The sequence below is a fragment of the Erithacus rubecula genome, assembly GCF_903797595.1.
Source record: "Erithacus rubecula genome assembly, chromosome: 1".
NCBI classification, from domain to species: Eukaryota; Metazoa; Chordata; class Aves; order Passeriformes; family Muscicapidae; genus Erithacus; species Erithacus rubecula.
Genome location: NC_136658.1, coordinates 86,678,758 through 86,693,770, shown reverse-complemented (window position 1 = coordinate 86,693,770; position 15,013 = coordinate 86,678,758). Strand labels below are relative to the sequence as shown.

Here is a 15,013-nt window from a genome sequence, read left to right as displayed (position 1 = left end):
TAACACCAGCTGGGAAATACAAGCAAGAATCAACTCCAGCCTTGTAAAAAGCTACCACTAACTAACCGTTTTCTTCTAGAGTTCTTGAAAAAAGTAAGTAGCTGTAAACAATTTGTAAATAGCAATCTTTTTAGAAGGAATTGGAAACAGTAATAACAATAAACTTCTTCCCCTCCCTCCTATTTTAAGGAGTTTAAAACTCAGCCACCAGTCCATCTGGTTTTTGAGCTGCTTTTTTAAACATAAGAAATCTGTATAGACAGTCATAACAGAAGCACAACTGCAAATAAAATACTTCAAGTTGTCCATTTTCCAATACTTGGAATATTACAGCTGCATGAAACTCAAAAGCAAGGAAAATTTAAAAGACAGAAAAGTTGACTTATACTACACGCCTTTCAGAATTTAAATTTGCAAATTGCCATCAAACAAGTTATCGGTCACTTAAAATTTTTATTCCTACATCTATAAATAAAAACCAACAAACAACACACTCCAGATTAAAAATCTTTTAAATAAAACTCCTTCACAAGTTCAAACACCCTTCTGCTCCCTGTTTAACACATCTACAATGTTTCATATTCCCTTTTTTTGAAACGCAAACTAAGGTCTTTCAATGCAAACTTCTTCTAAAAGGATTTTGAAATCTCTTAGTAACAAGTTTAGAGACAGACAACTACATTTCCTCCCAAAGTCTCTGTAACATATGAAAAGAAAGCTTAAGCATACATCTTATGGAAGATCTGTGTGTCCCTCTCTTCCCCTCATCACAGAAATATGTCTTCTTTCCAGCTTCAAGACTTTTCATTCATCACACATGGAAGAATCAAGACACTTCATCTAATGCTCATCCACCCACTAGCAGCATATAAAAGTACATTCACATTTATGCAAATTAAACACTGCATCAAATGTTATCTGTTCAAACCTACCAGTCATTCTTAAATAAGTGAAACCCTCTTACCACCACATCACACTAATCCATTTCAGTCAATGGTAACACAGTCACAGCTACACACTCCAGCAACAAGGAACAGCAAGACTCAGTTGTTGGCTAATGAAGGGACCTTCCTTTCACCCCACTGCTCCCTGACAGCTAGTAACAGGCAAATGCACAAGTCTCTGGTGAAGTAGAAAAAAATGGTAATACTTCAGAGGTCTGGAATGAAAACTGAACAGCAGAAACATTAATCAGAAGCCTCAGAAGTCTTCAACGTTTGTGTTCTTTCCTCAACAGACTTCAAAAATACAGATGCACTATATTTTTCCCCTTCAGGCAGAGGGGGGATTAAAAAACCAAACAAACCTCAAAGACCTCAAACTTTCCACTGAATATATGAAGTGTTTTACAGTTGGCAAAGATCCATTAAAATCTGAGAAAGGAAAACAGGGGGAAAATATTCCAGTTCTTCATAATTTTGAAGCTTCACGATTTTGAAGCTTCACATCTCATTTTGCAAAACTTTCACCCAGAAAGTCTTCTATAGGAGGAAAACAACATCTGAAGTTTCAGGGAAGTTCCTTTCCCCTTGGTAGAGGGTTAGGATGGGAGAGGAAGGAAGTTAGATTTGTTTTGTTTTTACTCCAAAACAAAGCTGTTATTCGGATCCTAAATTCAGTCACCAGTCCACTACATTAAAGAAATCAGACACTGCTAAAGAACAGACACTTCATAAGGTTTAGCAAATGTCAGTAAAATCAGAAGGTTAGAATGGGCAAGTCCACAACCAGCTTTTCAGTTTAATAACATATAACCTGTATTAACTCCAAGCTTAAGCTTTTCCTTGGTGTAAACCACAAAATACATAAACCTCCAGTACTAGAAAGTTTAAAAGCACAGCATTAAGACTTACTAATGCATGTTTTGACTATTAATATAAGCCTTAGGTGACTTGCTCCCCAGAAGCATTAACAGTCCACTGGCATACACACATTAATTTTTCTTTGACATATTTGGCTGAACATTTGTTGGTCAGATCAATATGAGCAATGCAACTGTCTGATATTTACATATTTTACGGTATGCAGCCAAGTCTACAAGCCTCTGATTTTATTCTAGGCTTCTTGCTCTCACAAGACCTAGCTGTAAGATTTATTCTCCAAAGACATCCGTTTGCAAAGTGAAATGTATCAACATGAGAGGCATTAAGTACTCCTTAACAACTCAAAGAGGATTTTACCTCATCGTTTTCCTCAACATCCTCCAAGAAAAAAAAATTGCTACACGAGATACTCAAAGAAGTGCCATTACTGACTTTAACAGAATTATTCCTAATTTATACTCCTGTAATGGAGATCAGTCAGTGAGAAAGGAGAGGGAAATTTAACCTGATTAATACTATCAAAGGCATTTTTGATGAGTTTTTTCAATTGTATTTTCTAATCTTGGTGTAGGCAACACTGTCCAGTGTTTAGATGAGGTCTTCCTTAAATGGAAGGGAGATCAGTGCATCAGTGCAACAAATGACTTAATATGATAAAAGTGTTTAACAACATAACTGCATAAGGAGAAACCTTGCTTTGATGCAGAGAAAGGGGAGAGGGAGTTCTGTTAAGCATAAGTATGATAACAAACATTAGGTGTCCCAGTTTTAAAAGACAAGTGAGTGACAGAGAAATGGGGCAACATGTGTGACTATTAATTAATACCAACTAAAACACCTAAATTTCATAAACAGCTAAGGCTCCTGAAGTGATTCAATCAGCTCTCGAGCAGAGATACAGATACATTAGTTTGTCAGATAATCCTCTTGCCATTCTCACTGGGGCTTTAACATCTGTTCTCCAGAGCAGATGACCAAGCTGGTAGGTACTGGCAGGTAACATATAGAGCACCATCAAGAAAATCTACAGTAAGGAAAGGGAGTGAACTGAAGAGAACCAAAAGAGTCAGGCAATGTCATGATGCTGCCAGTACCCAGATATGAAAGCAAGGGATCACCTACTGTCCCCTCCGATTTCCCACACATGCACATCCAGTCAAGCTCTTGGATACTTGTCCAGAAACACCTCTGACAATCACTGGAGTGCACAGCTCACTAAAATGGAAAAAATGAAACCTGAAAAGAAAATTAAGTTCAGTCTTTCATTCTGCTTTGCAATCTGAACTGGATTTTCTTTTCTGCAAGCAGAGGAGCATTAGTCAACAGCAGGTGTGCAAAGAGCACTTCATGGCTGGGAGCAAGATGAGTAGGGAAGGGGAAAGACAAGACCTGCATTCTCAGCAGCATCAAGGTACTAATTTGGGTGAGCATATCATGATTTCATGCTTTGGACTGCAGCTATCACACAGAATTGAAGCAATATGCAAAACATAAAGAACAGCATCAGGCAGAAGAGACACATAAAAACAGAGCAAGAGAAGCTAATACTGGCATCTAACTAACTCAGCAATTTCAGAACTAAAATCTGGTTTTAACTAATGATAGTGAAATAGTAAAAAAAAAAAAAAACAAAAAAAAACCCAAAAAAACATTAGTCAGTCTGACGAGTAATTCAATGAAGCGTTCAAAAGCATTTTCTGGAAAACTGAGAAAGATATCCAGCACTTATATGTCCTTATATAAGAGCATTTGGTACTCTGACCACTAGGCAATCACTTCCATGAAGAAACAAGAAAATTCTTACTTCTCATAAGACAGATTAAATACCAGTTTTTTCAAATGTACCAATTGCAAAAGAGGACCAAAAAAATTAACAAGTTTGCTTGTTGACATCAAAGGCCCTGAGCAGGTCTGTTTAACAGATTCACCCCTGTGAATTTACCTCCACACACTCTAAAAACCAAAACATGGGCTTTTACTCATACACGAATCCTTCTCTACTTAAAAGAAAGTAAGGCTATGGATGGAAGGCTATGGAATTTGATATCAGGTTGGCAGCCCCAAACACAAGTATCTTCTCCAAAACTATATTTACTGCAGCATTTTTCACTGCTACCTCTTGTTTCCTCCTCTCACTTGCAAAAAATATGGTCTCCATTTTTGCTCCAGCCACAGCTGCTCTTGACAGTCCATAAACAGCCATGGAACTCTGCCTCCCAAAACAGCACTGGTCCCAGACCTTTTCCATTCAGCACACTGAACACAAACTGGTCAGAACACAACCACCAACAAATCTACAGTTTCAAATACTCAACCAGCAGTGACAAATCTGTATAATTTATTCTGCACCTTCCATGGCCTGTGAGACTCAAGTATTAATTAGCATTGCTACAGTCAATCAGCAAGAATTTTAAGTTGCCACTTTATTTTACCTATGCAACATCAGTTCAAACTGAACTTGTTAACTTTTTAATGTGAAGAAAAGATCTTGAGAAGTCTTGAATATATTCAGGGCAAGATGCAAATAGCTCTTCTTCCTTTCTTTACTTCTTGGTCCTCTAACTTAGAAACACTGGAAAAAAAACATTGTTATCATTACAAGAAACATTTCACACTTCCTAAATAATAATTTTCCATTTATATATATATATATATACACATACATACACACAGATATATATATACATAGTGAGAGAGAGAGAAAGGTACCTGGGAAAAATTCTCTCATTCCAAAAATATCTATTCCACAACCTTTTGCCCCATTTAAATGGGAATAAATCCTTTTACAGTATTATGCAATGAACATATTTAGTCGTAATTACTTCTACAGGTAACCACTTAAGGCACTAAATCCCAGCAGACAACATTAAAAGGGACATCTTCTTAAGACAAAATGGATTTCCCTGAACAACCTTAGTATCATTAGACTTAAAGGAGACCTTAAATTTGTCAGGGACAAGATAAGTTTCTTCTTAGCCTGGGAAATGCAGAGACATCTCCCAAACTTTTACTCTGTACCAAGTTTAATGATGGAAGCCTGTAAATACCTTCTCTTGGCAATTGACCTGCTTAAACAACAGTAAACTAGCACTTAACTAAATACTCTCCTTGACTACCCAAGACTCTGTTTCACAAAGTTTAACTGCTTTCACAGTGTCTTAAACTATACAGCTCTGCCTGAATTAGTAAAGAAGGCACACTAAGAATAAAGAGGCAAAGAGATGGCACATCTACAGACCAACCATCCTCATGCTGTCAACTGGACACAAGGTCTTACAGTTCCTAGAAAATGGGGTGAGTTTAGAACAGGGTAAGTTGTGTGTGAAGCACTAACCTACACCAGTTAGGAAGTAATTTTTATCACAAATATTTTACTCCTTCATGATTCTGATCACACTTAGTGCTAAAGACAGCTTATGCTGCTGGAATTCCCACATTTTAGACTAAGACCTCAACACCCTGTAACCACAAAACAGCCCTTCTGAAAGATGATAAAAGAAAGCTTTAGAAGTTCATAATGTCTTAAATGGCAACAAGTGCTCACAGGGCACAAGTGGATTGTTATTATCTGCCAGCTCAAAAGAACAATGAGCAAAGAGTCCTCCTCATTATATCACAGTCCCTATAAACTCTCAGTGTGCAGTATCCTCCTGCCCCAACTGCTACTTTCAAACTATCACACAGAACTATAACAAAATCAACTACTGCTAGAAAAAATACTATTTTAAAGCAGAGCCAAATGCCCTTAAGCATAACAGTACTAGATTTCAGGGACACGAAAAGCTTGCTAAAGTGAAAATTGACAAATGAGCTGTTTCTTTAGATTTTTCAAGTATAAACGATTTCACAAGGTAAAATTTGGCAGCAGGTTCTCTGCTAGCCAGCATATAGCTTTCAACAGTAGAAACACCAAACATGAGCTTTTATTTTTTTTAACTGAAAGTTTAATAGTTGATACCATTTAAGGAGAAAAAAAGGTAGCAATTAAGTACAGCATATTTATTACATATTAACAGTACAACAAAAGTCATGTTGTCAAGCAGAAGGACTCTCTTTGTAGTTTTTCCAGCCAATCATCAGCTATAGAGCCTTATGTCGTTTCCTTTCAGGTTTTGAAACACTGACTCATGGAAATATCAGCACTGCACACTTCCTCAAAGTGGCAATCTTATAGGAAGTGTTTGTTTAGTCTTACATGACACATTGTTTTGTTTATGTACAAGGGATTCCGGTAAAAATAATTTTCAATTAAGGAAAAAAAAGACATAAGCACAACGGTTTCAGTTATGGGAAGCCAAAACAAATCAATTTCAACCAGACATCTGAACAGCACATTCATTAACACAAGTACTACTTTTTTTCTTTCTACTGTACATTACTTCCTTGCAACACAAGCAGAAGTTGCCAGGCATTAACTTCTTTCAATTCAACTAACCACAAAAGAAACTCTACAAGAGGCAGCACAGTAATAATAACAACTCCTCTTTACACTGGTACTCACATTGACAGTTCACATTGCTGCTCCACAACTTCAGCATCCCAATGAGACATTTTTAGGAGGTGCCACACCTGAGTGGGGCAAACACACAGCTTCCTACAAAGCCTAACTTTTTCAAGATTTTCAAAAAAGGAGACAGATGGCTCAGGCTAAATCCAAGCATGACTAGAACAACCCTCCTCAGAACATGAAAGCACTTAGAAGATCCAGGATGCAATTACCCACTAGCTAAATGTGGTTGATTCCATGCAGTCCATCAGTCCCAAAAGAACAAGTTATGCGAGCAGAAGAAAATGCCTTCAGTTACCTGCAGCTTCTTGGAAATACAGGACAAGCCAGCCCAGCAGTACACTACATTGGGGCATTCAAACATCTCTAGGCTAAAGATGCTTTGCACAGCCAGAAGCCTCCCAGCTGCATCCACCTCCCCATTAAGAGAGGCATGCCAACATAGGGGTCCACTCTGTTTGCACAGATTCCTCAATGCATCAATCCTACATTTCATCCAATTTATTCTAAAGCACACCTGTATATCAGCATCCCTGCTCATGATTTGCCAGCAGATGTGCTACAGAGAAGGAAACACCTCATCAGATCAAGCACACACTGTCTGAAAGTCACAGATCAGTCAGAGCTTGGCTGCAAAACAAGCTCCCAAAGAACAGAACTGACCATTTCCACAAAATGATAAATCAAAGCTCACTTAACCCACTGAAAGATTCAAAGCCTCCTGTCACTACAAAAAAGAAAACCAAAATACCAATGAATGGGAACTGCTGAAAAAAATGTTCTTTTGGGAATAGCTGAAAAAAGTAGTGTCATTCCAACATTCATCATTGGAGGAAGAAGTGCTTTACATTGAGGATGGCAGAGCACTAGAACATACTGCCCAGAAAGGCCATGGAGTCTCCTTCTCTGGAGACATTCAAACCCACCTGGACACTTTCCTGAACAACCCATGCTAGGTGACCCTGCCTTGGCAGGGGGTTCGCAGTAGATGATACCCAGAGATCCCTCCCGACCCCAACAACCCTGTGAGTCCGTGACCTCCCTTCAGATCCAGGACTTTCTGTAGGGAGCCTACAAGCTCCATATACAAATTCTAGGAGATTAGGATTGCTTTACAAAACCAATCTGATTAGGAATACTGCCTCAACCCATCAAAGCAATCCCGCCGCTTCCTATTTTCTGCGAATTTCCCAGGAGACAGTGAGCACAGGGAGGTGAGTCCCTGCGGAACACGAGCGGCAGAAGCCGCGGGAGCGCTCGGCTGCGCCCCCTGCCGGGCAGCGGCGGCGCGGCGCCGGGCATTGTCCCGGCTCGCCGTCCCGCGGGAGCGCCGCCCGCTCTGGCGGCACCGGCCGAGCCCCGCGCGGGATGCTCGCGGCTCTTCCTCTCGCCATCCGGGCTGGAAAACAGCCGCGATGCTTGCTGCAGCTCTACGGTAACCAAGCGCTCAGCTCTGATAGGGGTTCCGCTCCGACAGCTGAAGTCAGCACCAGGATTAACTTTAGTCCGCGATATAATGAGATTAATCTCAAGACTTTTGCTAGTGTTACTGTCTTCGATCTTTTCAACAATTCAAAGAAATTCCCACACTCTCGTCAATTTCAGTCGTTCAGGTATGAGATCATAACTGTTTTCTTCCCCAAAAAAACAATCAAACACAAACACCTCAGCCACAAGTCCTCATCCTATACAAGAGATATGCTAGCCCTTTTACTAAAAAACATCAGAGAGAAACAATTTGCAATATCACTCACATGGTGTCCGGATTTCTCCCTTGTGAAAAGACCTTTTTATTTTCCCCTCCCCTCTTTGAAACAAGTCTCCGACCACACTCTGTAGTCTTATTGAATCTCTTTTCTGGATGTATACGAGAATATAAAATGAACATAAAAATGTTAGTTTATATGATAAAATTTTAACTCTTAAAAACGGCTATCACTAAACTACCTGTTGACAATTAACGAGGAAACGATCCTAGCGATGTTCTCTTTGAAATGCTAACACCACTATCCAATAATGAGATTTTCTACGTAATCTCACGTTTCAATTTTATCTAACACGCCAATTGGTGGCTGCAAGTTTGCTTCCGAACGCAGGGAAACGCAAAGGGAGATTTTTCAAGGGCTTTATTAGGAAGCCACACGCCCACGGTAGCAGCGCTGTGAGCCCGGCGCTGAACTTCGCCGCTTCCCCTGCAGCGCGCAGCCCCCGCGCCCCGGCCCGGGCAGCAGAACCGCTCCCTCGGCATGCGGCACCGATTGTCTTACGGAAACGAGGGATTTCCCTCCCAGCCGGCACACTCAGAACTCGACCAGGGAGAGTTTAATCCGCTCGCTGACATCTGTCGCTTACTTTCTAATAATGTGGTTTGGAACTCGCTCAACAGCAAGAAGAAGAGCGAGTCTCCAAAAGCGCGAGCCGGAGGAAGCGACAGCAGCCCCTGCCTGTCCCCCTGCCGAGGGAAGGGGCTGAGACAGCGGCTCCCGCATGCACACGGCCGCTTTGGGGCCGGCTTCACACCAGCACGGCCAGTGACACACAGCGCTGAGACTCGGTGACGGCCTCCAAACTTTTACAGCGTAGCATAGCGACAAAAATGAAAAAAAAAAAAAAAAAGAAAAAAGAAAAAAAAAGAAAAAAAAAACCAACCTAACAAAAAAATAAACACCAAAACGCGCGAAATCAGCCGAATATTCTGCGGCGCCCGGAGTCCCGCCGGCGCTGCCCGCCTGCCGGACGCTGCGCGCTGCCCGCCCGTCCCCGGGCACCGGCCGCCCGCCCGGCCCGCGGAGCCCCCGCGGAGCCCCCCCGGCCGCGGGCACCGCCCGCCCCGCCGCCCCGGCGGGACGCAGAGCGCAGGGCAGCGCCGAGGGGCGCTCGGCACCGCCGCTCCAGCGGGGGCTCCCTGCCCGCTGCCCCGCGCTCTCACCGATTTTAATCCTGACGCTCTGGAAGACCCGCAGCCCCTCTTCCTCCACCGCCATGGTGGTGCCGCCGCCGCCGCCGCTGCGCCTGACGCTCAGCAGCGCTGGAGCCCCGCCGCCGCGGAGGCGCGGGGAGCGGGCAGGAGGAGGCAGGCGAGATGCTCCGCCAGACGGGAAGCAGGGAGGGCGGCCGGACGGCTCGGGACGCAGCGGCAGCGGGCTGGAGCGAGCGAGGCTCAGAGCGGCCGCGCAGCCCAGCGGAGCGCAGCGCCCGCCGCTCCCCCCGCGGGCCCGCAGCGCCCGCCCCGCCGCCGCCCCCTCATTGGCCGGCGGGGCGGCGGCCGCGGCGCTCATTGGCCCGCTGCCCGGCGGGGCGGGGGCAGCGCGGGGCAGCGCGGAGCGCGGCAACAGCTGGAGCGCGGCCGCCCCCCGCAGCCCGGCCCGGCCCGGCCCCGGCGGGCAGCGCGGGCAGCCCGAGCGAGCGCTGACTGACGCCGGGGCCCGCTCGGTGCCCCGCACCAGCCGCCTGCAGCAGGCGCTGGCGTCATGGCGAGAGAGGGAGGGATGTGCAAGTCCTCCTTCCCACACAGCCATAAAGAGAGGGCTCTAGCGATGCCCCGGGTTGAAAGCCATTCATTAGTGAGGAAAAGAAGTCCCGTATTAAATAAACAAACCCGTTTGGGCGCTGGGAGCAGGCCAGTCTGTCTCCTGGCTCCATTTGATCAGCGGCAAAGCTGGCTCTACCTGATTGCACGGGGAGAGCAGGGAATTCAGATTTCAGACTTGCATGATTACACATTAAACAGCAAGAAATAGGACTCGTGTCAGTGTTCGGTGCCAAACTTTGGGTCTTGTAAAGTCAGTAATTGAAATACACCTTCCCTAAAGGTCTGGCAAAAGCAGAGCATAGAGTTCAGTGGAGGTCTACAGATTACATTATTTCAAAAACTAAAAAAATCAAATTACCTTTGGTGCAGTCACAAACCCCCTAAAGAGGCTTGGGACATCCCTATGCAGAACAGCCCAGGCACAGCACGGTTCAGCATGTCTGATAAGCACAACAAAATGCCCTTTCTCAAGCCCGCAAAAAAAAAAAAAAGTACAATACAATTAAAATACTTTCCTGTTCCTGCTCTAATTTCAGGAGTGAAAGAAAGGCAAACTCAGTGAAGATAATCTATACATATATTAAAATCTAGTAATGAAGGTCAGCAAGAAATCAGAAGGCAAATCAGTCACATGTGGTATGAAGTCCATACCAAAGTGATGCATGCAAGCTTGATGAAAACAGTTGCTTGAATCATGGAAGGTGCATCATATAACAAATGCCCTTTATAACCAAAAAAAAAAAAAAAAATTAATTAAAAAAAAAAAAAAAGGTGAAGTGCTGAAATATAGAAGAGCAAATGAAAAGTTGGGAAGAAGCTACAATAGCAGAGGAAGTCAGCTTGTAGGAAAGCCTGAGGCATCTGAGTTTTCCCACACAGGTATGGGCCTACCTAAAGGAAACTGGCAAGTTCACAGCCAAAAAAGGAAGCAGTGAGTTATCTTAAGGAACTACCTTACTGTGTCTTCCTTGTCTGCATAGCCAAGTGACATATGTAATTTGATAAAAATACTTTTACAGCACAGGACTCTAAAGAGATTTTATAAAACACAGTCTTTCATTTACCAACATCCATGCCTTAATTCCTTATTCCTCGCTGTAAAATGCCCAATGTCCTCTGTAACCTCATTATACCTATTCCACCATGTGCCATCTTTTCTTTTATAATGCTCTCAGCTCACTCCCAACACTTTGGCTCCTCTGCTTGCTGGTCCTTCACATCCCCCATGACACCTTCAGTGCCCCCTGCCCTAATAGCCTTTAACATTTTCTGCACCATAACCCAAATTTCAATTGTCACGATACTTCTGATTCCCCAACTTTTGTCTCACCTTCCAGCTTGTCAAGGGGCAACATAAGCAGCAGTCTAAATAGAAATTACAAGAATGCTGACCAGAGAGCTCACATTTTAAGAAGGACATTGTCTTAGATCAGCTAACCTGATGTTGCCTCTCAGATGCTGGATGTGACAAACAATTTGGGGGTGTGCATGTCTGTTTAAACATTCTGTACATGCTCAGATATAAAAAGGAATACACAAAGTCTGTTGCTTATGCTCCTTCACCACACATGCACATTCCTTGAACATATTGCTACAAAATAAATATAAGCCCACTGGGCTATCTCACTGAAGAAAAATGACAAGCAACTGTTACACACGATGCTGTACACAGGCACAAAGAATTGCAGCTGTAAGCAGTGGATAATGTTTAGCTACAAGCAAAGGTAAATGTACCCTGTGCTTAGGATCTTTATAAATCTTCCTCAACGGCATCAGGGAGAAACCTGCTTCCATGCTGTAAATATTAGGGACAACTTGTATAAAATATTTGACTTCTCTATTTGCTTTTGCTACCTAAGGACTTCAGCTGGCCTCGTTTCCTTGTTGGAAGCTTTTCTTATCTGCAGAAAGTTGACCCCAAAATAGTCATTTTTTCAAAAAATCAATTTTTCAATTCTCTTCCCAGCACTTGCTGCTGTAAGGGTTGTTGTCAGCATATACTGAACAGACTATCCTTCCCAATTTGCCACTGTATTCTTTTCAGACAGTCATGGCACTTCTATCTATATCCTTTATACCCAGGAAATGAACAAATATGTGCACCTACAATACCAGGCATTGTACATTCACAAAAATCACCCCTTTACATGCACCCAAATTTGCAGTCAAAGCCCACCACCTTAAATCTAATGTCATTTGACTCAGAATAAAATCACCTTGTAAATCTAAGGTGCTGGTTTTCTCCCACACCCTAACCTCAGGTGTTGCTTGCAACCTCTCCCTGTGTAACACTGGTCTCACAAGGGTGTGTGGTGTAACACATTTGTTGGGTAAAAAATAAAAATGCACTGTCACGACTCCCATTTGTATATTGTGAAAAACATGAGGCCTATAAGACATGACACTTGGAAATTCTTTACCAATTCTTTACTACTATCATAAGCAAACTGATCAGAAAGCATCTCTGTCCAAAGGTGTGGTTAGGGCACACTGGCATGCTGGGCAGTTTTAGGAATTAATACCTGCCCATGGCTACATTTCCAGTATATTTTCCAAGATGGTCTAGCTTTGTCAAGAGCACAGATATGTCCAGGAAAACTATTGCAAAATTTAACAATAAACCCAACCTTTCTCAGGAAATGTAGTGAAGCATGACAAACTTCCACACTTAAGCATAACAGAAACTACCAAGATGCCTACAGAATCAATTACCAACAATTGGAACAGACCAACATTTAAAACCATTAAAACAACCAAAAAAGTAGTAAGTAAAGAACCAGTGTATAGCAAGAAAAAATAAGGAAAAAGGTTGGAATAAATTAATATTCATCACATGAAAGTCTACAAATGGTTGCTTGCAGCTCTCTGTGCTGTCCAGCTATGCTTCTGTTTTCACACCAGATCTTTTCTGCTGAAACTCTTTATCAATGCTTTTGTGTATTAGTGTGCTAGTTTATTTTCTGTCAGATCTTGTTTTCATGACATACAGCTGAAAGCTTGTTGCTTCCTCTGTAATAAACTTGTCAAATGTTATACAGTCCAACAATGTAAATGCAAGCACTGTTTCAAAATTCTCATTAATATGTATTTTTAAAGATGTTAGACACAAAGAGTGTGTGGCTTTTTCAATTTTTCCATTGCTGAAGTGAAACCTCAGCAGCAGCATCACATATGTATGTGCATATTACGCATAACATGTGCAGGCAACATGAGGTGTGCAGCTGCAGCAGGCTGACCAAAAAAAATCTAGGCAAAGTGAAATACTGCTTTTTAAGATGTGGATGAGTCTGTTAGTGACAATGTCTATCCCGACTTTCTTCATCCAAGCCATATGGGTTTATATTATCAGCTCTTCAGAGGATTCTTGAATCTAAATTAGACTACAAAGAAGGTCATTTTCTGTGACTCATTTGTGCCAAGCAAGGAAATCATTTCCTCTCTTGATCTACATGATAGCTTTCTCTTGGGAGGAAACAGAATATAAGAAGATCTTTAATCTCCTTTTGCATTATGCAAGAAACTAACAAAATATGAACCTTCTATCCCCAGGGTAGCAAAAGCTGCTACCTATATTTATGTGAAGGAACAACATATTTAAGACAAATCTAAGGAAATATCACTGTTATAAAAAGCAAGATTATGATCTGTTGACTGAGATATTGTAATTGAATTCTAGGAAGACATAGACAGTCTTAACTAATAATATCTGTACCAGGCCTAAAGGCAGCTACTATCCATGTAGAGATGCTGCATGATATGACAAATATGCTGACTAGGGTGACCCAATAAACATTTATCCCTGGTAAAGTGAGTGCAGAAGCAAAGAAGTCTTTGTTAGAGCCTCTGCATCCTATTCCCTGTCTGTGTGATAAATCCAGGCCTTGCAGTGATACCTCTCAGAGGAAGATAGCCAAAAGTAGCCGGGTATTTTTTGCTCCTGAAGTCCTAGAACCAACCAACTGGTCAGGAAAAGGCTGCAGTCCTTCCTTCTGTCTCCATGAATAGTGAGATGTGGCAGAAACATACTATGCAAGCCGGAAATTAGGACTGAGTCTGTGATTACCTGCATCTCCCTAGGCTAAGAGTTCACATCTGATGTAGCTACAGAGGAATGATGAAACAGTGGTGAAATTGCTTGCATGATTAGTCTGGCAGAAAAACACTCTGGCCATTGCATTAAATAAAAGAAGAAAAGGAAGAGAATGATGACAAGAAGAAACCTTTAATTAGCAAAACATCAGCAACAGTGACAAGAAAACACAGATTTCACAATAATTCAGAAGTGACAAACTTTAATTGAAGGAAAAATGTGGGAAAGAGCAGATACTACTGAAGTGGCTGTTACTGACCTCTGTGTATGTACCAGCACATATGCATGTATGGTACACTCACACACTGGATAAAAATAGATCTATGCATCAGAATCAGGAAAACTGGGGATTGCATTGCAGTTACTACACTTAAAGAAAGCAAAGATCTCCCCTGTGACCCCTGAGTACAGGAAGTAAAGCATGTCTACCTGTTTTTCTTACTAGTTGCCTTTTCAAAAAATCCCACATTTTTGCTGCTTGTTGCTGGAACACGGGGCCAGGAAGAGGCCAGAAGGGGGAAAAGAAAAATGGCTTTAATTACAGGAAAAAGGGGCCAGTAAGAACTGGTTGTTACAATAGCCTAGACAATACAACTAACTTTCATGGTATATGTTTTTTAACTTTTTTTTTTTTCTCTTTTAATTCTTGTTCATCACTTCTAAAAATCTGTTGGTCTAGCTTTCTCCTAAAATATATATCTATGTTAAAATCCAAGTAGTTTCAGCAGGAAGCACAGAATGTTCAGGTTCCAATGAAGTTTACCAACATGAAATACTTTATAGTTAAACTTGCAAAAGCATTGTGTTCTGGGTCATATCTGCTTTAATTGAGCCTATAAACTTTGCTTTTATATTAAGGAACAAATCCCTTTATCTCTCCATAAAAGATTATAAAGTAATAAAACTGCAATAAGATCTTACAGAAAAAAAAAAAAACAATAAAAACTCCAGTGATTATGTACAGGAATGAAATATGGTGAATTTTCCTGCAGTTTAAAAGGTATGCATCTATTCTCATGTCTTCCACATTTACCTTCTGTGAAACTGCTAGGTGAAAACAG

The 15,013-nt window shown here is 41.9% G+C and overlaps 1 protein-coding gene across 2 annotated transcripts in view; it reads right to left on the bottom strand.

The window, feature by feature from the left end:
* Positions 1–9,549, bottom strand: part of RASA3 (RAS p21 protein activator 3) — a 128,336-nt gene extending 118,787 nt beyond the window's left edge. The window contains exon 1 of one of the 2 annotated variants that reach the window (XM_079316762.1): positions 9,260–9,549. In XM_079316762.1, the coding sequence (XP_079172888.1) occupies positions 9,260–9,314 (55 nt within the window). In that variant the 5' untranslated portion in view covers positions 9,315–9,549. The remainder of the gene's footprint in view (positions 1–9,259) is intronic. The other variant, XM_079316763.1, reaches the window with a different exon arrangement.
* Positions 9,550–15,013: the final 5,464 nt, after the last annotated feature.